The sequence below is a fragment of the Phragmites australis genome, chromosome 1 (assembly GCF_958298935.1).
Source record: "Phragmites australis chromosome 1, lpPhrAust1.1, whole genome shotgun sequence".
NCBI lineage: Eukaryota > Viridiplantae > Streptophyta > Magnoliopsida > Poales > Poaceae > Phragmites > Phragmites australis.
In genome coordinates, this window is record NC_084921.1 from 47,906,295 (window position 1) to 47,926,629 (window position 20,335).

The window sequence follows — 20,335 nt, forward strand, 5'->3', positions numbered from 1 at the left end:
GGCACTGACCACCCATTGATTGGAAGAGGGAATCCTTGTCCTACCTTGCAGGATTTCAAAACGGTACTAGTTGCTAAACGAGGCACGCTTCCTCCGATCAAGAACGAACGAGAACAGGACCCTGCATAGTCAGGTACATGGTTCAATTCTGTTTTTCCAATTATTAAATACGTAGCAGAGTTTGATGGCCTCTTAATTGGAACATGAGCATCACCTGTGCGGGGGAAAAAATGCTTACTAGTGATGAGGGACTTGCTACTAGGTGTAACCTTGATACCAAGGGGTTTCAGTGCTCAGACCAAACGATGGCGACATACCACTCCGAAGTGAGAAAGCTAGAACAACGCGTCATCGACCAGGAAGTCACGTACGTCCCTCGCAAGGACTACCTCCTTGGCCGATGGGCTGGTTCGTCTGGCCTCTTCTTGCAAACCCGCCCCGGTCGGAGTCTTTGAAAAAAGATTCACATGACCACCCACCGCAGTTTTAGGCCAACGTGGAAGCGATGCTCCGCTTGGAAACGGAACACTAGAGGCAACGCCTCCCTCGGTGATGTCGACCTCGGGTGGCCATCATGTGGTCGCCCTGCTCGATTTGGGTACGACCTGGATGGATCAGATCTTGAACTACTTCAGAATCAAGCAACCCCTGGCGACGATGTGTTAGCAGAAAGGATCACGCGAGCAGACCGCAAGAATCCTCCTTGGTAGAGGGACGCCTCTACCAACAAAGTTGCAACGACTCTTTACTGAAATACATTGCTCAGGATGGAGGGAGCACAGCATTCCCCAACATCCTCGGAGGCACACATAGAGGTCGAACCTCGCACTGCCCTCCAGGATGCTTGTGAGTAGATGAAATGGTGCGAGTCGTGCCAGTACCATGATCAAAATACCAACCTATCAGCTCAACCCATACCACTCTCTCAACCTCTCACTGTCTGGGGGCTTGACATCGTGGGACCATTCCCTAAAAGCCCTAGGCGATCCTAAATTCCTACGCGTGGCAATCGACAAAATTCACGAAGTGGATCAAAACCGAGCCCGTTAGGGAGACCACCATCACAGCAGCTATTAAAGTCCATATGAGCATTGGTAGTGTGGCTTGGCACAGATATGGACAATGGAACCCGATTCGCTAGTCGATGGTCACACGCTGGTCGTCTCGGATGGCCAGCCAGTTGGGCCTGACCAGATGGCCTGGCGAAGACAACGATGAAAACTCGAGTGAAGAGTTATGTGAGCGTGCTCTATGGCTCGAGCAGCCAGGTCCTAACAGGGCATCAGGTGCGGTCATGACCACCAAGTGCGAGGCTGAACACAGGTCGTTGGCGACCTTCAGTTTCCCAGCCTCACAGGGTCGGATTTTGCCAGGGGGTCAACCGCAAATTACACAACTCGCGAAGCACCAGTTCTGTGTATAAGGCTGCTCGACGACGAGTCTATTTGTCTATTTTGCAGGACCTTCCAGACGAGTGTGGAACATGGCTTGTAAGTATTTCAAATCCAAAAAACCAAGCTTTCTGTGTTGCAGGACTTCATGGACAAGAACGATATCGCACCAAATTGTAAGCATTTCCGTTTCAAGAACTTGACTACCTAGTCGGCCATTTCTTCCGCCGACCAGACAGTCAAGGGACTAGAATTATTAGGATATGTGATTTGTCTTCTTGCGGCCAGGTTTGAGGTCTGTTTAGCCCACTCACTCATATCGATGGGACGTGATCCAAAGTTGACCGCTCACATGCTGCCAGGGAAAAGACGCTTGAGGGTTAATGACATGATGCTGTAGGCCCTAGCTCGGGTTGAGCACTGGTCGCCACTGAAAGGCTTGCCGTGCTAAAGGTCATCCTTAGTGCCGGGAACCTTGCTAAGCGAGTGGGTCGATGCAATCCTCCCTGGGCGCTACAAGGACTCCGAGGCTACTCGCCACCCAATCACAGAAAAAATCCACATAAGGACAAGCATCCTTCATTACAAAGCAACCACTCAGATAAAGCCCGAGGGTTGTTTCCAAATGACCTCAGGACATTCCTCCAAGGCCCCAAAAATACCCCTAAGCGGGTCGAACTGGACAGTCCAAAGGAAGTAATGAACGGCATACAAAAATGAGTCGACATAGGCGTTGAGCTCCTCCGTGGTCATCTGAGTACCTTCAAACGACACCAACTACCGGCAAGCGGTCCAGGTCGGGGAAGTGATCGTGAACACAGGCAAGGGCAAGCCAAGCGCTGGACTCTCCGACCTCAAAAAAGTGGTTGCCGACCATCTCACGAATCCTTTGCTCAAGGCCATGTGCCCCCTCAGAGGCCGCTAGAAACCACTCAATATGACCGGTCACGGTGTTCCCAGGTGTCGGGTGAACCTGAACACCGGCAGATCGAAGCAATGAGTCGAAGGGGGTAAAGGTCCGGCTGAGTTGGTTATAGAATGTCACTCGTCGCTCTCCTTGGTCATCTGCTCTAGGTCCTTCCGGGCTGCGAACAAATCCTCCCGACAATGGCGAAGGCGGTCGTAGAATTCCTCTCTCTGCAGGATGCTCTCTTTGGTCACCCTCTCTAGATCCCTTTGTGCCACGAGTAGCTCTTTCCGGTAGGCTGGTCAAGAAACAGGTCATAGGTCACACAGGAGTTAGCTGGTCAAGTCCTGCATGGGTAACTTGGGACCAGCATGTAGCTCAGGTGGTCGAATAACACACCCTGAAGATTGCTCGGCGTACTCGCTCGCTTGACCTCAAACCCCAGTTCACATTTGGCCGCAGCCCCCAAAATACGCCGGTCAGCGGGATCGTCGGTGGGAATGGTCGGTGGTCCGCCGAGAGCTTGGGGCTGGTCGACAGAAATGGGGGCTCGGTACGGGCGGATGGTTCAAACACTCCAGGGACTCTACAACCACAAACGACACAAACCCATTACAGAGCGAAAAGCGGGACAGGGGGCTTCATTCAAATATATTACAGAATAAAAGTTACAATCAGAGTTTTTACTACCCGGGGCCTTCTGCCTGGAAGACAGACGTCACGTGGTTCACTACCCCTTGACACTCCCGCTGCAGTCTCTCATCAGCCTCGGGTCCGGCGACCACCGCTCCCTCTCGGACAAGGACTAGGTTGAAGTTTGGGTCACAGCGTTGGTAGCACCGAAAAATGTACTCCGCAGTCAACCTCGCCGCCTGCGTCACATCCTCTGCACCCCTCCACGCCAGGGTGGCAGGGAGCTCAGAAAAGTTTTCTGCCAGGACCCTGATGGCGTAGGCCTAGGCCCGAGCAGTGCGGTTGTCCTTTGGCTCGATGGCTCCCAGACTGAGGATCCCCAAGGGATCCGCCAACAACTTGAAGGCATCCTGGAGAATGCTGAGGGTTGTGCGTTCATCCTCCTTGAGCTGGGAGTGCTCAGTGAAAAGCGCGGAGTGCTCAGCGGAAAGTTCAGCCTTCTCCCATTGGAGCTCGCCACACCATTGCTGCAGCCAGCGCCCGGCCTCCCTTTCTTGGGTCAGCTATTTTTCCAGCTCGGCACACCTGCTGGCCACCACTTCCTTCTCCTCGACCAGTCTGTGAACAAAAGAGGGGATACCGCTGACCAGAGCAAGCAAGTCAGGGGCTGGCACGGGCTCTTGAATCAGGGTCATGAGGACGAGAGCCACCACTGATGCTCCAAAGGATGAAACCAGAGTTGGCGAAGGGACTAGAACGTCCTGCGGGGGTGACATCGAAGGAGTTGTGACAGGAGCCATAGTAGCTACCACGGGCCTGCGGCAAACAACAGAGTTACTGAATTAGGAAGGAAAGGAAATTCAAGGTATTTATACCTGCCTAGAGAAACTTACTGCAGCAGTGGGGAGCTAAGCACAAGTTTGTTCCTCACGAAGCCACCGGGCCGACTTGTCGGGGAAGACAACCCCACTATGGGGCGGCCAGTACTCGGGGTCCCGCGAGCGCGTTTGGACGACTCCGCAGTGGATGAGTCCCCCGTCGGTGTCTTCCCACACTGCGCAAATGCTTGGTCCATGACGGTCTGGTCGGGGCACATCTGGTCGGCGTGGGCCTGGTCGTGAGGCCTCGGGTTGAACCTAACCTGGTCGGGGCACACCTGGCCTGGTCGTGTTTGGTCGTGGGGCACCGGATCTTGGTGAGTCTGGTCGGGGCGCTGTAGGTCGGCCTCCTACTAGCCGGCACCGCTCGTAGAGCCGCTGCCCGTGATCGTCGCCTGACAATGAGTAGATCGGTCGCCTCCCCGACCTAATGGGTTGATGTCGTGACCGGGTCAGTGGGTGTTGGGAGCAGCAATAGGACGGTGAGGGCTGGTGGCCCTCACGTTCAATCTCCCGGAAGACCTCCTCGACCTCGTCAACTATCGGTCGCAAGACATCTACCTCGGGAAGATGCTGAAAATGACTCGAGCCATAAGCTCTGACCAAGGAAAAGGCTTGAGTAGGAAACTTTGAAAAAAATACTAAACATACCAGTCTAACTCGAGTCCTCTCCGATGGGGGAGCTCACATAAGGGGACACACGGAGGGCCACCCTTACTAGCGGCTGCCGCCATCAGCGACCTGACCCGCAAGTCAATGACCTCATCAGGAAGATCTAATCAAAGGGAATAAGACACCGCTCGGCCAACACCTAGTGACAGGGGGACGGTCGTGATGTTACTTGCGGAGCTCTCCTAGGTGTCATCATCGCTCCCGGTGTACAGATATGCTGGGTGTGCTCTCCATCGTAGGGGACACAGCCGATGCTTGATGAAGTCGCAAACAACATCTGACCCCGACAGGCCGGCTTTCACGAACATTCTAACCCGGCAAGCAAGGGACAGTAGTTCAACGGACGGCTTGGGAGAGCTTCCCCAGCTCTCTGCAAGGCGCGCTGGTGCTTTCGGCACGCGGAGGTTGTCAAAGGAGACATCGGTCGTGAGGTAGAACCACTCCTCCCTCCAGCTTGACCATGACGATTTGAGATTCATCTCCAGATAGGAGCTCACGACACCATCACAGAGACAAAAGCCGTAGCTCCCGGTGGCCAGCCTGGGCTACACCCTGGCCGTATAGAAAAACAGGAAGAGTTCAAGGTATGGCTCGATCCCAATGAAGTTTTCACACATATGAGTGAAGATGCTCAACATGATGATGGAGTTGGGGTTGAGATAGAGGTGGCAGATATTGTAGAATGAAATGACGGTGCAGAAGAACTCAAAAAAGGAGGGGACAGGACTCACCAAGAAGAATGAGGTGAAGATTACGATCTCTCCCTGGTGGGGAGCAGGGAACTCCCCCCAGGACGATATCCCAAAAACAGGCGGCGCGGGAGCAGGCGATTCTCATACATCTACTTCAACTTCGTGGCAGTGCACTTAGACTTGGGAAGTCAAGCTCCTTTCCAGTGTGTGGCGCCATGGGAGCACAACGATGGTCTTGACAAGAAAGACGGGAGGAGATTGGGGGCAATGGGCTTTGGCGCAAGGGCTTGGAGTGCGAAGGGGTTTCCAGGGGCTTCTACCCTTCGATTTATAGGATCGACTCGACCCCGCTGCCTCGAATTTTGTGGGCCGTTTGGGGAACCAAAATTCCCTCGAAGCCCGACGGCCATCAAGTTTTCTCTCTCCCACAATTATCTCCCTCGCGCATGCCCTCCTCTTTTCTCTCTCCCACGATCTCTCTATATGGACGTTTAACCTCCCCTCGGGATACGTTTTCCTGAGCCAGCTACGATGGTGGACCGTGTCGCCGACCACTCCCTGGGCAAAACTCTTGTTCACCCAGGGTCCAAGTGGTACGACCATGTCCGATCGTGTCCTTATGAAGAATAGCTCAGATCACCATATCCGCGTTGGAGCTTGGGGACTACTGTCGATGTAAAGAATATAGGGATCTCCCATCGTGATGGCCCGCAACGGCTGGTTTTGGCAGTATCAACTTTCTCTCTCTGACCCAGGCCCACTGCGCTACCAGTTGGCGCCAGCCCAACCACAACCCTGACCTTTGGGAATTTCCCGCAACCAGCCCTTGCTGGTTGTGGGGCAGGTACTCGTCTAACCCTTCAAACCTCATTTAATGCCGCTACTCATGCCGTTTTCCTTCCCCAGGCGTTTCACTCCAGTAGAGGCGGCATGGCCGGCGCAGGGTCACCGTGTCTTGTACCACAACATTAATTATTACGGGATGGGTCATAGACGTGATAGAGGGCATGGTAGGCACGCGTGGGAAACTGTCGATAGGACAGGGCAGATCGGGCGACCCAAACACGATAAGCAGGGATGCGACCAGCGGATGGGACGCGCATCTCAGTGCTGCAGGGCAGGCACAGCGCAAGTGTATCCTGTAATGATAGCCTATGCAGATCATCTAGGTAGGTATGGGTCTATTTGTTGGGCCCACGTGTAAGACTCCTTTCCTCCTAGGTTATAAGGGGAAGGGAGTCCACCTTGGCAAAAGAAGGGGTCCCGAAAAAGACGAAAAGCAGAAACCATACTGAGTGAGAAGAATACACAGGATGTAGGGCTATTACTCCAAGAGGGGCCTGAACCTGGATAAATTTTAGTGTTCTTAGATTAGCACATGTACATTCCCAGACCACAGATCACGCACCCGTTATCCGATACACCCCAGAATCACTATGAGGGATTAACTCTCGACATAACTTCAGTGGCAAATGGTACATATATTATTTGATAATCTGTAATAATTGTTTGTAGTAGCGCCATATATGATCTCTGAACAACAAACATAGCTATAATGCCAATTACAAATAGTCTATGTGATTTTAAAAATCGCACTTCTGGAGGAAAAGGTAAAAAAAAACTCTAGAACTAAAGCTCCATTTTGACATAATTCTATCTTGGAAGGAGACTGAACAACTTACATTTTCCCTTTATTATGACACTGAGGTGAGATAGAGCTGTTCAAATAACTGATAAGCAAAAAAGTTGTTTTGCCCAACCCAATATTTGCATCACTAAGAGCAAAAGAAAGATATTCTAGACAAGAAATGGTTTTTTTTGTTGGTTAAAGCGCATGCTGTGCCACCATTTTTTAGTGGAGAACTGCATATAACTAATTGAACCAAATCAACTTGCTACCTTTAGTTCCAAAAATGTCCAAATTATTCATTGGCTTTCCTGAATATTTGTTTCACAAACAGTTGCTTCTCTTCTCAGTTGTTTAGTAGCAACAGGGGCTCTGGACTTAAAAAAGCTATTTCCATAAACAAAAGCTGCAAAAATATGGGGAGAATGTTTTGCACCCAAGGAACACAGTCTGGAGATAAGACCCGATGCATTTTACATTCCTATGGACAGGCATAAAATCCAAATGGAGCCACGAAAATCAGATGATGAATCATCTACGGCTAAAATCTACAACTAGCATGTAAAAGATGCTCATGCCAACTGCATTGGGTTGAGGAAATGTCAGTAATCAAGCAAATATGCTCTATTCTTCCAATCAAACAGCAGACTAACCCAATTCCTCCCGTACTCTCACCAAATCTCACCAAGTGCTTCGGCGCCTGTACGTTCGATGCCGATCTCTCGATCGACAGACGTCGGGTGATGAGGACAAGGACACCAGCATAGGGTAGAAGGCAACGGCAGGCGAAGGGAGAAGGCCTCTTCGCAAGTGGCGCCCTGGCGAGCATCGCGCAGGGAGAGGACGACACCAAGAGGGGTGGTGCACCATGAAAAGGGGATGGCGCTGACAGAAGTGGCACGTAGCAAGGAGGATGGCGGTTGGGTGTGGCAGCCACAGGAGGGGAGGCGGCGGTGATAGCGTCGAAGGGCAATGGGAGCAACGGGGGCTTGGAGCCTTCTAGAGACCGATATTTTTGCCCGGGCGAATCACCTGTTCACACATGGACCATACTAGAGGTGCAACAAGCTCCGCTCCGAAGGCACCAAAAGCCGCACGACACGGATCGAACAGTCTCAAGGTTTTTCGCTGGTATAGGCTCAAATATGTCATGTAAGGTGCAATACGAAAAAGCATACTTGTTACAACATTCTAGAAAGTGCACAAATCGGAATAGAAAAACAAAATCTTAAGGCTAATGAGGTACAAAAGAAAAGATTACCTGTCTAAAAACTCATGAACTCCTGTATTTATGCACCATGGACACATTGTGTTTGCACTGAGTGATTGTTCAGCTGCAAATTGCAGGATATATAAATAATAAACGGGAGGCAAACATATACTGAGATAATCGAATAAGTCTAGAATTTATATAGTAAAAAGAAAAGGAGAGAACTATACCTCTGTAAGACTTGGTTAGTGTGAAAAAAAATAGACAGTGGTTTATTCTGGCCAATCGCAAAGATTTCTTTATCACTGAATTAGGATACCCTTTGACGCTACATATTAAACTTCATTTCAAAGTTGCCACAAATAATTGTTTTGAGCAAAAAGTTGGGAAACATTAAGCAACTCCTGAGTGCATCTCTACGAGAGAATATGGGCGGAGAAAATCACTAAATACTTGGTATTTTTGCTCAAAAATGAGAAATAATCTTATGAGATCTGATCTTACATATTTAATAGCTCTAAATGTAATTGAAAATTCAGGAAGGAGCCACACTAATAGAGTCACATACATCCAAGCTGGTAAAAGAATAGAAATTAAAAGGCAGTGTGCCAAAAGGATCAAGGTCATTGATGATAGCTCGGTTCCTTTCTAACCAACTAGTCCAGTTAACAGCAACAGAAATCACTCCAACATACATTAGCAAACACTAAACAACCACTAAGCATCAAAGAAATATCAAGTGTCGTAGATCAGAAAGCCCAAGACCAATCAGGCAACGGAATTAGCTACAGCTGAATGGTGACACCTCTAGCACCCATGCTGGTCAGCCGCTGCTCCACTGTATCCTCCCTCGTCATGCTGGCAGTGGCACCAGTCCTCGTTGTCTCCGGGCGCATCACGTCAAACTTCTCGCCGTCACCCCAGAGCGCGTAGGCCTCCTCGCCGTGCGCCGCGTCGTCGCCGATCATGAGCTGATCCTCGGGCATGCGGAGCGGGATGAAGAGGCGGATGCACAGGAGGATAGCGCTGGTGACCACAAGATTCCAGATGGTGAAGAAGAGCGCGCCTCCGAGCTGCTTGCCGATCTGCCCGATGCCGCCACCGTAGAAGACGCCGCGCATGCCCGGGATGGGAGATTCGAGGGTGCAGAGCTCCGGGGTGGCGAGAAGGCCCGTGAGAACGCCCCCGAGCACACCCGCGACGGCGTGGGTGTGGAACACGGCGAGGGTGTCGTCGACCTTCATGAGGAAGGAGGATTTCTTGTGCAGGATCATCATCGTGAACCACGGGACACTACCCGCGCACACGCCCATCAACATTGCCGACCACGTGTGCACCAGCCCTGCGCCGTGCAAAACAAACATATCATGTGCATATCGCCGAAACCAAGCGCATTGTTAGTGGTCTGGAGCAGTGAACAAATAAGGGCGATTTTATTCTTCAGACGTCTGAAATTGAAAAAAAAAATAACAGCAATGAGCGTGTTCACGGGCGCCTAAAATCTCATTTGAAATTTTAGACACCTAAAATATAGGAAGCGTGAACAAATAATGATACGTTGTTTCCAGATGAAATTGAGGTTGTTACCTGCGCCGGGCGTGATGCAAACAAGCCCGGTCATCATGCCCTGCACCGCGCCGATCACGGAGGGCTTGCCAAAGAAGATGACGTCGAGGCAGGTCCAGGTCAAGAGGCTCGCCGCGGCGCTGACATTGGTGTTGAGCACCGCGACGGACGCGGTTATGTTGGGGGCGTACGGCGCGCCACCGTTGAACCCGGCCCAGCCAAGCCACAGCAGCCCACCGCCGGCGATCATGAGCAGGATGTTGTTTGGCGAGAACCTCTCCCTGTCACTCTTCAGCCTCGGGCCCACCTGTCAGGATCACGTTGTGACAGTGCTACTGACTAACGCACTAAACTAGTTTGTTAAGCGCCTAAGAATGTATTAGTAAGTGTTATGTAAGCACGACTCTGCAGGTATTTACCCAGTATGCGGCGGTGAAGCCTGCAATGCCGGAGGAGAGGTGGATGACGTATCCGCCGGAGTAATCAATGACACCCCACTGGTAGAGGAAGCCGCCGCCCCAGAGGCTGAACGCGCCGACGGTGTAGGAGAAGAGCAGCCACAGCGGCGTGAACGCCATCCACGCCTTGATGTTCATGCGCCCGAGGAGCGACCCGGCGAGCAGCACCAGCGTGATGGCCGCGAACTCGAACTCGAACAGCACCAGTGACGCCTCCGCGTAGAACGGATTGGTGCGCGGCGTCTCGAGGACGCCTCCGCGGCCGTAGTGCGCCGTGGCCGGGAACGCGGCGCGGCGCACCAGGAAGTCCTGCGTCAGCGCGGGTCCCGCCTTGGCCCAGAACGGGAGCAGCCGGTCGCCGAACGCCATGCGGAAGCCGACGAGCACCCAGACGATGAGCGTGGACGCATAGGCGTAGATCGCCATGAAAGCGGAGTTGACGGCCCATTTCTTCTTGACGATGCTGCCGTAGAGCACGACCAGCCCCGGCATGGACTGGAGGCCGACGAACGTTGCCGCCACCAGCTGCCACGCATTGTCGCCCTTGTTCAGCCACGCCGGCACCGCCGGGAGGTCGGGCATGTACGGCCCGGGCTCCGGTGGCGACGCCATCCTGGTGGACGCCAAGTGCATTGGTTCTAGCTTTGTTTGAAGACGCTTGCAACTGCAAAGAGTACGTGACTACGTGAGCAATGGAGCGCGAAGTGGCTAGTTGGCTAGCTGGTAATGGGCGTTTAATAGCCCTGGGCCCCTGGCCGAGATTGTGATTTGTGGGCTAATGTAATGCAGGTGGAGCTTAACTATGATTGGGCGAGAGCTTAGAGGCGGACTCGTGAGTCGTGACGCGCGCTTGAACCGACGTGCAGTAGGGAACCGTAGCCGCTTTCCGGGCCAAACCGGCCAACTCTGGCTGGTGGATCATAGTTTTCTTCCTCCAATTTTTGGGACATTTTGTTCAGCAAGATGTAATAGTTGGAGGAAATGAAAATATTGTAATGAATTGTGGAAAACATCCAAAATATGAATTGAACAATTTAAAGGCTGAGCTGCAGTTTTACGTCCAGGCCTAAGCAGGTAACAGCCGGGAAATGCAACTGGGATCCGGCTATGAAGATCGGCCCCATGGGAGATGCAGTTGGAATATTCAGTATATTCCCAGTTCAAAGATCCTCGAGATGAAGACCTCTTCTCTTAATCCTGAAGCTTTCGAGGTCGTGTTAGGGTGAGCATGAAGAAACAACTAGGGATTAGATCTCAACGGGCACTGACTATTATTGGCATGTCACCATTCTATTTGTTAACCACAACTTGGATTATGCGAATTGTATATGGCACACAAATGGATGTTGTGGCGAAAGTCCAAAGAACAAATTACACAATAGGGTAATGATTTGATCCACAATCCAACAGACATCTGCAAAAATGTAAAGCCCAACAAACCAACAGGGATTGAAATCCCAACAAGCCAACAAATTACTCCCGTTCATAAGAAGTGATTTGGTACGTTCGATACTAGGCGGGTTACTGAAATGCTGGGAGGCATGTCTACCTCCGGTACAGCATTCCCGGATTATCAACCTACCAAGTTGAGGGAAATGACTACACCCATTAATATCTTGCAGTAGAAAAGCTTTGTCAGTTGTCACTTACGATAACAAGATCCTAGCTTCCTGGATCGGGGAAATTGATGATAGTTGAACAGATCCAGTGCATCACTTGGATATATGCAAAGGATAACCTTGCCCATCAAGCATTTTGGTTTGGTTGCTTTACTTCAATAATGTAAAAAGAGTGTATTTTCTAGACAAATGCAATAATCACTTGGATTATTTCTATTATTTTACCTGGGGCTATGTGGTGGATAATAAGTGAAAGAGAAAGGAAGCTCATAAAACTATGTGTGCAAGCTTGCCTGATAAAGCAAATTCTACATATGACAGATGAGCAACTGCTTGAGTGGACAGGAGAACTAAACATGCCTATCATGCCAAAGGATCATGCTTTGTATGCTCATCTGGGAAGGAACTAATTAGTTAATGCTCACTCCGGTCAGAAATGAATGTCATTTTATTTTAGACAGTAACATGGCCTTCAAGAAGCAACTTTGATCACCAATTTCTTTTGTACTATATTTTAAAAACAATCAAATTATGATACTGTAAAAGTACTTCTGAGACAAATATATACATATGATATTTCGTGTTCAATATAAATATTTAAAAAATGTTAATATTCAAAGTTTTAAAAGTTTGACCACACATGTCCCAAAAAAAGAATTTGTGACTGGAGATAGTAAAATATATGTAATGCTAGTTGATAAACAGCAATGAATATATTTGCCATATTCAAGGTACAAATCATCACAATTATAGTTGCATGCCATCTATTTACATGTTCGAACAACAACAACAACAACAAAACCTTTGTCCCAAGCAAGTTGGGGTAGGCTAGAGATGAAACCTACAAGATTCAACTAAAAAAATGATGAGAAGATAATAATGATAATAAATATACTAGTAATAGTAAAAAAAATATAAGTAATAACGATATATTTTACATGTTAGAACATGATGGAAAAATGTCTCAGCTGTCGTTTGAGGCTAAACATCAGAAAACGAGGCTACCAACTAGGAATGATGCTAAAGGAACAGTCAAATTGTCATCCAGTTCTGTGCTGATGGGGTGTGATTCGACGAGTGTTGCAGCTACAGAGACCATGAGGAAGCCTAAAGCCATGTACCATGTTTCCTCAATAAAACCAAAAGTGTGGAAATAATGCATGTACCTGAATAATATGAGACTTAATGATTCAAACAAAGCAAATGCAGCGAAGAATTCAGTAACAGGTTAGAAATTACCCAATTGAGGCCAGAAAACTAGCCACAACCATTGCTATGCTTCCTGCATATGATTTGTTTGTGTTGTATGGAAGCTTTTCTTTACCTAGACGTCTCCCCACTACATCTGCTATTCCTGTTAATGCATAAAATAACATCAGCAAAGCAATGGAAAATGAATTAATTCTCATGTGTAGAGTATGAAATTAGTTGGAATATGCATATATAGAACGATTTTGCTATTATCAAGGAAAAAGGGAGAAAATTGGTGTCAAACAGTTTCCAATCACTGTGTAAAGGAGCAAGGAAAGTATGCTTCATACAATATATTTATTCTAGGATCTAGAGAATCAAATGCAGATATATGAACATACCATCCCCAGCACATAAGTTGCATATAAGTGCTATAGCAATTGGTGACGTTCTCCATAATACAGAAGTAGCAAAAGTTATAGTAGTAGCATAATACAGTGGGCCCTTGAGAAGTTCCCTGTGTTCAAGGGAAAATGCAGTTAGGAGAGGACCATGACCTGAAGCAGCAAAATAAGAGCAGGAAAATCTGAGAGAATAGTATTAAATGACCAAAGGTTTTGGTATATGAAGTGTGCAACCTGTAATCTCCAGAGCGGCTCATTGATTTAACCATAGCTTCATTTTTCACCACTCCCAACCCCAGTAGAAGCATCCTTATAATATTAAGCCCTGGTGCTACCGCAGCAAGGAAAGGAGCATACCTTCCCGAGCTGTATGAAATGTCAATATTTGAACACTAGAATGATGATATACATTGACTGGGGCATATCAGAATCTTATTACCTGAAAAGAGGCCAAAAAAGCAAGAACACCATGCCAACAGTTACATGCACAAGTTTCCTGGTGAGTTTCTGCACAAAAAGAACGTGCATTTGTCAATACAAATGTCTATCCAAAGTTGTAAATTTCAATAAGAAAATGGCATTCATTCCTTATTTTGTTACATGTTTATGTATATTTATTTATTAGTTGCCTTATGCACTGCGTTAGCAAAGAAAAGTGGAGATATCTTTGGACATTTCTTCTGCATTAAGCCAGTAACACTCAGCCCATGCAATTTTAATAACTTATTTGGTACTGTTACAAAAAATTAACTGGCAGAAAAGTGCAGAGAGAGTTCTAGTTGACCCAAAAAGACACTTGTTCCAGGTAACCATACAAACTTTCCATTGAAATACTGGAAAGGCTTGCTTTGCTCTTCTCACATGCTTATTTATTATAAAACTTTTCTTCAATTTACAGTGATTGACCTGGTAGCTGCTTTAAGATGGAGAATAGCTTAGTTCCTGCTCACATGGCATATTACTATGGAACAGTCAAAACAGCAGCAACGTATTATGAAAGCTTAAAAGGAAGAGAAGACCAAACATCCCTATATGCTCAAAATAACAGTTACAGAATTTAATCCTTTAACAGTGCTTCATATTCAGGCAATAAAATTCTGTAGATCAAAGCTCTGAATGCGGTTCAATCACTAGACACTAGGCAACAAGACATATCTAGTTATTGCAAACGGATTCAACAAAAGTAATGTGCTGTGCGCTCTAAAATCTGCAACACGAAAACAACATCAAAAGCATACAGTAACTATGTTGCCAACACCAATCCATCTAAAATTAGCTTAGTTTAGCATAGTTAACACCATGCCCCGTTCTCTTAGTTATTGTGGGTAAAACTACATGTGTTGTATTGCACTGCAGACAACCCATTTGAGATCAGCCTAGAGTAGTTGAGAAACTGGGTGAGCTTTGGAGGTAGTCCAACTGCCCAAGAGCTCAGAAAGTTTTTTTTTTCCTGCTACAATAGAATGCAAATTTTTTCATTCTTTCTAAATGGTGACTGAAAATGTAGAATGTGTCAGTCACATTCTCCCCAGCGTCAGATGAACATCAACAAACCTCATTACGAATTGTGAAGCAACTCAAATAGGATGATCAATACATCAACTGATGCTTCCAAAAAATCTGGTGACTGATGTTTAGTCATTCCGTTCCAAATATATTTGATTACAGCCGCTGAACTCAAGCATTAATTTTCCATTCTTGCTTCCAACTGACAATACATAGACCTAAACTCATCATTCAGCAATTGGCGCTAAGCAATTTCTTTTTATCAAGGGATATTTGTATGGGATTTGGCTGCTAGTTCATCATCCAATTCCACCTAAAATATCCTTTCTCACAGTTCCAACCGGTACCTCTGAAAGGCGTAGCTAATACTTAGCACTGTAGAGCCCCCGTCCTCTGTAATTCGAATGGTAAATCTACTGCAATACTTCACTGGGCTGATAGTGGTAATATGAAATTCTCAAGTCTCAACCTCTCCACAGAAGATTATGACGCTAGTACTGGTACACACGTTAAATCAGCGACAAGATGCGGCAACCGACGCGCCAAAGGGAGGGGTTACACGTTCCGAGCAAGGGGGGCGCGAAGCCAAGGGCACTGACCTGCTCGAAGACGCCGCGCCTGGCGAGCTCCTCGAAGAATCGGAGGAGCGCGAGCGCGACGCCCGCGGTGACCGCCGCGGACCCGAGGTCGTGGGCCAAGCCGCCGCCTTCCAGCGAGATCGCCGCGGCCATAGTGTCAAGCCTGCTCTGTATTCAGTGGAGACACCTGGGACAAGCTTCACCATTTACGGCCAGGATGTCCTACTAGTGATCAACGCTGTCGTATTTCTTTTTTTTTTTTACCGATTGTTAGTCTTTACTGTTGCTATCCAAAAACTGTTGTTATCGTTATTTTTATCGAACGGATCACCTGCTCTGTAACAGCTATAAAGCTGAGTTGCCGTGCGAGATGTAAACTCGAGAAGAATTATGATGAATCTTAGTTACAAGTAGAGATTAATATAGATGTTTATCGTGGTTCTATCTCCACGAAATTATCCTAAATCCTCGTTTCATTCTAGTTCATCTTGTTTCTCTGTTTGAGTTGAATCCGAGGCTTGACAAATTGTTATCAGAGACCCGCGATTTTTGGCGGCGACGGCGGGGATTGGGATTCAGGCAAGAGAATTTTTTTTTTCGGAACCGATCTCTCGATCCAGGCGGCGATAAACCTGATCTGAGCACGCGATAGGAGCAGGTTCCGATCCTTGTGATCGTGGTAAAATCCCTAAACCTGTTGCTCGGATCCGATGTCAAAGGCTGGCGCGAGTGCGGATGTGATGGTGGCGGTGGATTCCTTGCGAACTGATCTGAAGGGCACTCAGGATAAGGTCTTGCGCATGGAGAATCATATGTCTGACATCACCGCCACCATATCTTCCATGGAGAAGTTATTATCGAGCATGAATGAAGCAATTCTTCGTCTCGGTGGCGATTCTGAACAGGAGACTCCTCTGAAGATGTCTGCAAAGCCTCAACAACTTGGTTCAGGTCACAACACAGTTCCTCTTCCAACTCCAGTGCTTACTACTTTTCAACCTGGATGTTCTGATTTCAAACCAATCAGTCCTGTTGATGATCCTGATAACCTTGATGCTACTAGGCAGTTATTTGAATTTGAGGGTACTAGAACTGTTGGCCATTTTAATCTATCTATTGCTCGTCTAAAGCTTGATTTCCCATACTTTAATGGTGACAATCCATCTGGTTGGCTTCGTCAGTGTGAGAAATACTTCGAGCTCGCCTCTAATCCATGGGCTCTGGTCCGTTGCGAAACGGTGGCGGCGGAAACAGAGTGAGCGAGGCGCGGAGGATGATGCCGTGGCGGGGGTAGGAGAGGGGGCGAGGGGTCTCGAGCGGAGGAGAGGGGCGTGGAGTGGCAAGGAGGGTAGCGGCGAGGTATGGGCATTGAGACTGAGCATCCGCCTGCGTGTTGTATTGACGAGTGACCGTGACCTTGGAGCTGGGACTTGAGAGTGATGGGCAGAGCGGGACGGCGCCGAGCTCCATTGTCCAGACTCCAGAGTCAGGGGCGAAGAGAATGACGCAGCCAGAAGGATGGGAGATGCGAAAACCGTCCAAACTCCAAAAGAAGAGGCTCCGAATTAGCTCCGAATTTTAAACATTAAGGGTGAGTTTAGTTGCAAGTAAGTTAGATGGGTTACAGTTATTTCTGTTTTCATATATATGACTATTCAAATTGTTTATTCGGTTGGATAGATAAGATGGAACAATTTATTTTTTTATATAGTGGGAGGGATGAGGCCGGATGTAATAAGAATAGTTAACTAAATCATATCTCTTAATAACAACTCATCATCACACTAATTAATCATTATCAATATAATATCATAGTGTTAAATACTCATTAGTAATACAATATGATAATTAGCACTAATTATTTTAATAATAATCAAGATTTAATAAGATGGATAGACTCGGTCAAAAGAACTAGCTCACTCTACCAAACATACATGAGAAATATTCTGCAAAAATAGATAACCATATCATATCTATTCTCTAAGCAAACACCTGGATGGTCATATCTCATACACCCTCATTTCTCTAACTAAACACATCCTAAATAGCCACGTATTGCCCTGTAGACTGTTTAGAATTTAAACTTCGTGAACAGAATCTGAATTTGAATTCTCAGTTGAAATGTGTAGCTTAGTTCGACGTAGATGGTGCTAGAACAATTGGAAGGCATCAAAGAGACGCCGGCTTGTACTGTAACATATGGTTGCTAAAACAAATAATTTTTTGAAGATCGGAAAGAGATGGCACGTTCATATTTGACGCTCGTACTACTCGGCATGGTTTAGCTACGTCGTTTTTTTTTTCCATTTGGAAAGTAGTTGGGAGTTCGAGAGGCTAATCAAGATCCCAATGTGCAATGCGTTTTTGTCCTTGCAGAGTCAGGCCTGCCACATGCTCACATTGCCCTCTGAGCTGAGGGACCGCGCAGCGCAGCGCAGCGAGCAGGCGGCCCGTCGGGAGGGCGAGGCACCCGGGGAGACTTGCTGCGTCCATGGCCGGCATGGCGTACGATCCCCAGTCTCGGCCGTCTCATGTAAAGCACTTGGATTCACTTTGATATGAAGAGCAAGACTGAGATTGCAAGTACTTGGCCTCGTGGCTGCATGGACTCGCCGGCGAGTGCAGCCGCAACCCGCAACGCCTACTTCACCGTGGCTATCACGTACTCCATGGCCGGCAAGTATTTGTGCTGCTCGGTGAAGCAAACGCCAGTGCAGTGCATGAAGCCATGAACCCCAAAAATCCTTCATCTTGTGTTTGGTTGGGGTAATTGGTGGGAGGGAAAAGGAGTTTGGTACATGGGCTTAAAAAATCTTTGGTTTTGAAAGACCGAGAATGATGATGAGAGGAGCGAGTGTGAATACGTGTCTCATAAATTTTATGAATTTTTTTTATTATGTCACCCAACGTATTTTAAAATCAAGAGTGAAAGTAAAAAATCAGAGAGACAAATTACTATAGAAATCTCATGGCCCTTATAGATGTAATAAACTCTAGGTCTTATTTGAAGTCATTCCACGAGTCATTGCTAAAAAAAATAGTAACTTGAAAAAAACCTAATACTCAAAGAAAAGATCACAGGAAGAAGAAATTCTACAAGTTGATGATCTAGAAGCAAGGGAATTCAAGGTCAACTTTGAATGTGAATTTTATGCCTCTAGCAACATGAAGAACAACTTTATAAAATGAGAAAATTTCAGCTCATCAACCAAAACGAAACTCACAACCAAAAAGAAAAAACCCGCACAAAGCAAGAGAAATAATAGAAGAAAACTAGGATGAGATAAACACAAGCATCAGAAGAAATATGCACTTAAATTCTTGCGAAGTTCGGATCTATTTTCGACAGATAATAAAGTAATTTCACTCACAAAAGCTCTCATACATAGGCTAAGCTAGCATCTCCTCTTCTCTAAAACCATAGCACAAAGCTCTAAAATGGCTAGCTCAAGTCATCTACACAACCCTACACCTCTATTTATAGGCATAGAGAGGTAGTTTAGCCCTTAAGCTTTCTTGTTATTAAAATACCTCTCTTTTCTAATGGTCTCCTACCTACCACTATGGTATTTTAGTCAATTTTTTCCTCTGTCCATCGAACGGTCTTGACTTTTTCATGACTTAGTTTCGCCTTGACTCAAGCTTCGTAATGATATTACATACACTCCATCCTTCCACAGGTTGAAGACCAAACCGCGAAACTGCCTTACATACTTCTCAAAGCATGACTCACTATCATTTGCTTAAACCTTAAACAAGTATCCCAATATCGACACATGTACTACATCTTATGACCTTGATCGCCAGTAAGTCTTTCCCGCTCTCGATCTCTCAAGCCGCCATGTCACCTACACCGATATCTCATTCGCTTGATTTTGTCAACACGTCATCTTCATCAACCATCTCATGATTTGCTTGACTTTTGCGTGCATAGCTAGGATCACCCTCGACTCCACCCAGCCTCCTCGATCGTCTGGCACCAAGCACCCTGCTTGGACCCGATCATCCCGATGTCGATCGCCAAGTTACATCCATCACTTGCACAACACAAGACAAGCAAACATGCATCTCCAACACCATTATGGATCAGTCAAAATTAAAATTCTGTTAAGAACTCATCCCAAACATGCATCTCCAACACCATTATGGATCCAACGTTACCAACTCCTTATCGTCGGACCATCCGACGTGTACATTTCCACCAGAAGCCATTTTGCAATTATCGATGTAGCGTATAAGGGGTCCCTATCAGGACAGACCCACGCCGGCAGATGTTAGCTAACAATTGATATTTTCAAGACCATAGCGACACCGCATGACCAGTCCCCTAGTCGTATATGGAAACACCTAACCAGTCTAATCATATTTAATACCATCCACTCATATGTTTTCCTTCCCCATGCACCCATTCGATAGACGAAGTCACGGGCTGCGCACTGGAGTGACCCATGCTACAGGATGGCATGGCAGGTGATCATGACAGGCAGGCTAGCGTGATGGCATTTGGCAGATATGATCGGGCGTGCCTACTCTATGTAATGATGACCTAGGAGTAGTTGTATTCGTTAGGTATAAGGCAGCCATTGTCTTTGGCACGATCTGCTTGTATGTAGATCGTGTCTCTTGCTATATAAAGGGGGAAGGGTTGGGCTTGTGAGGAGACAAGATAAGTTGATGTAGGGAAAATGGTCATATTAGGCCATGTTTATGATTTTAGTGATTAATGATAACATAGTCAATGTGATTAACATATTTGTCAAGAATATATGTCAGTAGGTCTCATAGATGCAATACATGAAGAAGCCACCGAAGCTGGGATAAAGTTTGGTTGAATTGAAAAAGTCCCAGGAGAAATGAACTCACTGGATGGTTCGGTGTTCACATAGATGAACACACCAAAGAATTGTGTCTAGAAGCATTTGACCTCACCGGAAGGTCTGGTGCCAAGTGTTTGCTAAACACCGGAGTATTTCTTAGTGACACGTGTGCAAAATGGACACAAG

At 47.1% G+C, this 20,335-nt stretch overlaps 2 protein-coding genes across 2 annotated transcripts; both read right to left on the bottom strand.

The window, feature by feature from the left end:
- Window positions 1–8,575: 8,575 nt before the first annotated feature.
- On the bottom strand, window positions 8,576–12,383 carry LOC133923805 (ammonium transporter 2 member 2-like). Its single transcript, XM_062369075.1, has 3 exons — window positions 9,996–12,383; window positions 9,598–9,883; window positions 8,576–9,352 (listed from the first exon to the last, which is right to left on the bottom strand). Exons 1-3 carry the CDS (start codon window positions 10,665–10,667, stop codon window positions 8,796–8,798), a joined length of 1,515 nt encoding a protein of 504 aa, XP_062225059.1. The 5' UTR covers window positions 10,668–12,383; the 3' UTR covers window positions 8,576–8,795.
- A 133-nt stretch (window positions 12,384–12,516) lies between these two features.
- LOC133923814 (probable phytol kinase 2, chloroplastic) lies at window positions 12,517–15,509 on the bottom strand. The gene is made up of 6 exons (XM_062369086.1): window positions 15,354–15,509; window positions 13,688–13,755; window positions 13,483–13,614; window positions 13,246–13,361; window positions 12,893–13,007; window positions 12,517–12,819 (listed from the first exon to the last, which is right to left on the bottom strand). Exons 1-6 carry the CDS (start codon window positions 15,483–15,485, stop codon window positions 12,642–12,644), a joined length of 741 nt encoding a protein of 246 aa, XP_062225070.1. The 5' UTR covers window positions 15,486–15,509; the 3' UTR covers window positions 12,517–12,641.
- Between the last annotated feature and the right edge of the window lie 4,826 nt (window positions 15,510–20,335).

Excerpts from the sequence above, each read along its gene's own strand:
- LOC133923805 (XM_062369075.1), bottom strand. The coding sequence starts at position 10,667 with ATGCACTTGGCGTCCACCAGGATGGCGTCGCCACCGGAGCCCGGGCCG. Across the intron at positions 9,884-9,995 it reads GCTTCACCGCCGCATACTGG|GTGGGCCCGAGGCTGAAGAG; the intron begins GTAAATACCTGC and ends TGATCCTGACAG. Across the intron at positions 9,353-9,597 it reads TTGCATCACGCCCGGCGCAG|GGCTGGTGCACACGTGGTCG; the intron begins GTAACAACCTCA and ends TGCACGGCGCAG.
- LOC133923814 (XM_062369086.1), bottom strand. The coding sequence starts at position 15,485 with ATGGCCGCGGCGATCTCGCTGGAAGGCGGCGGCTTGGCCCACGACCTC. Across the intron at positions 13,756-15,353 it reads GGCGCGGCGTCTTCGAGCAG|AAACTCACCAGGAAACTTGT; the intron begins GTCAGTGCCCTT and ends CTTTTTGTGCAG. Across the intron at positions 13,362-13,482 it reads AGCCGCTCTGGAGATTACAG|GGAACTTCTCAAGGGCCCAC; the intron begins GTTGCACACTTC and ends CCTTGAACACAG.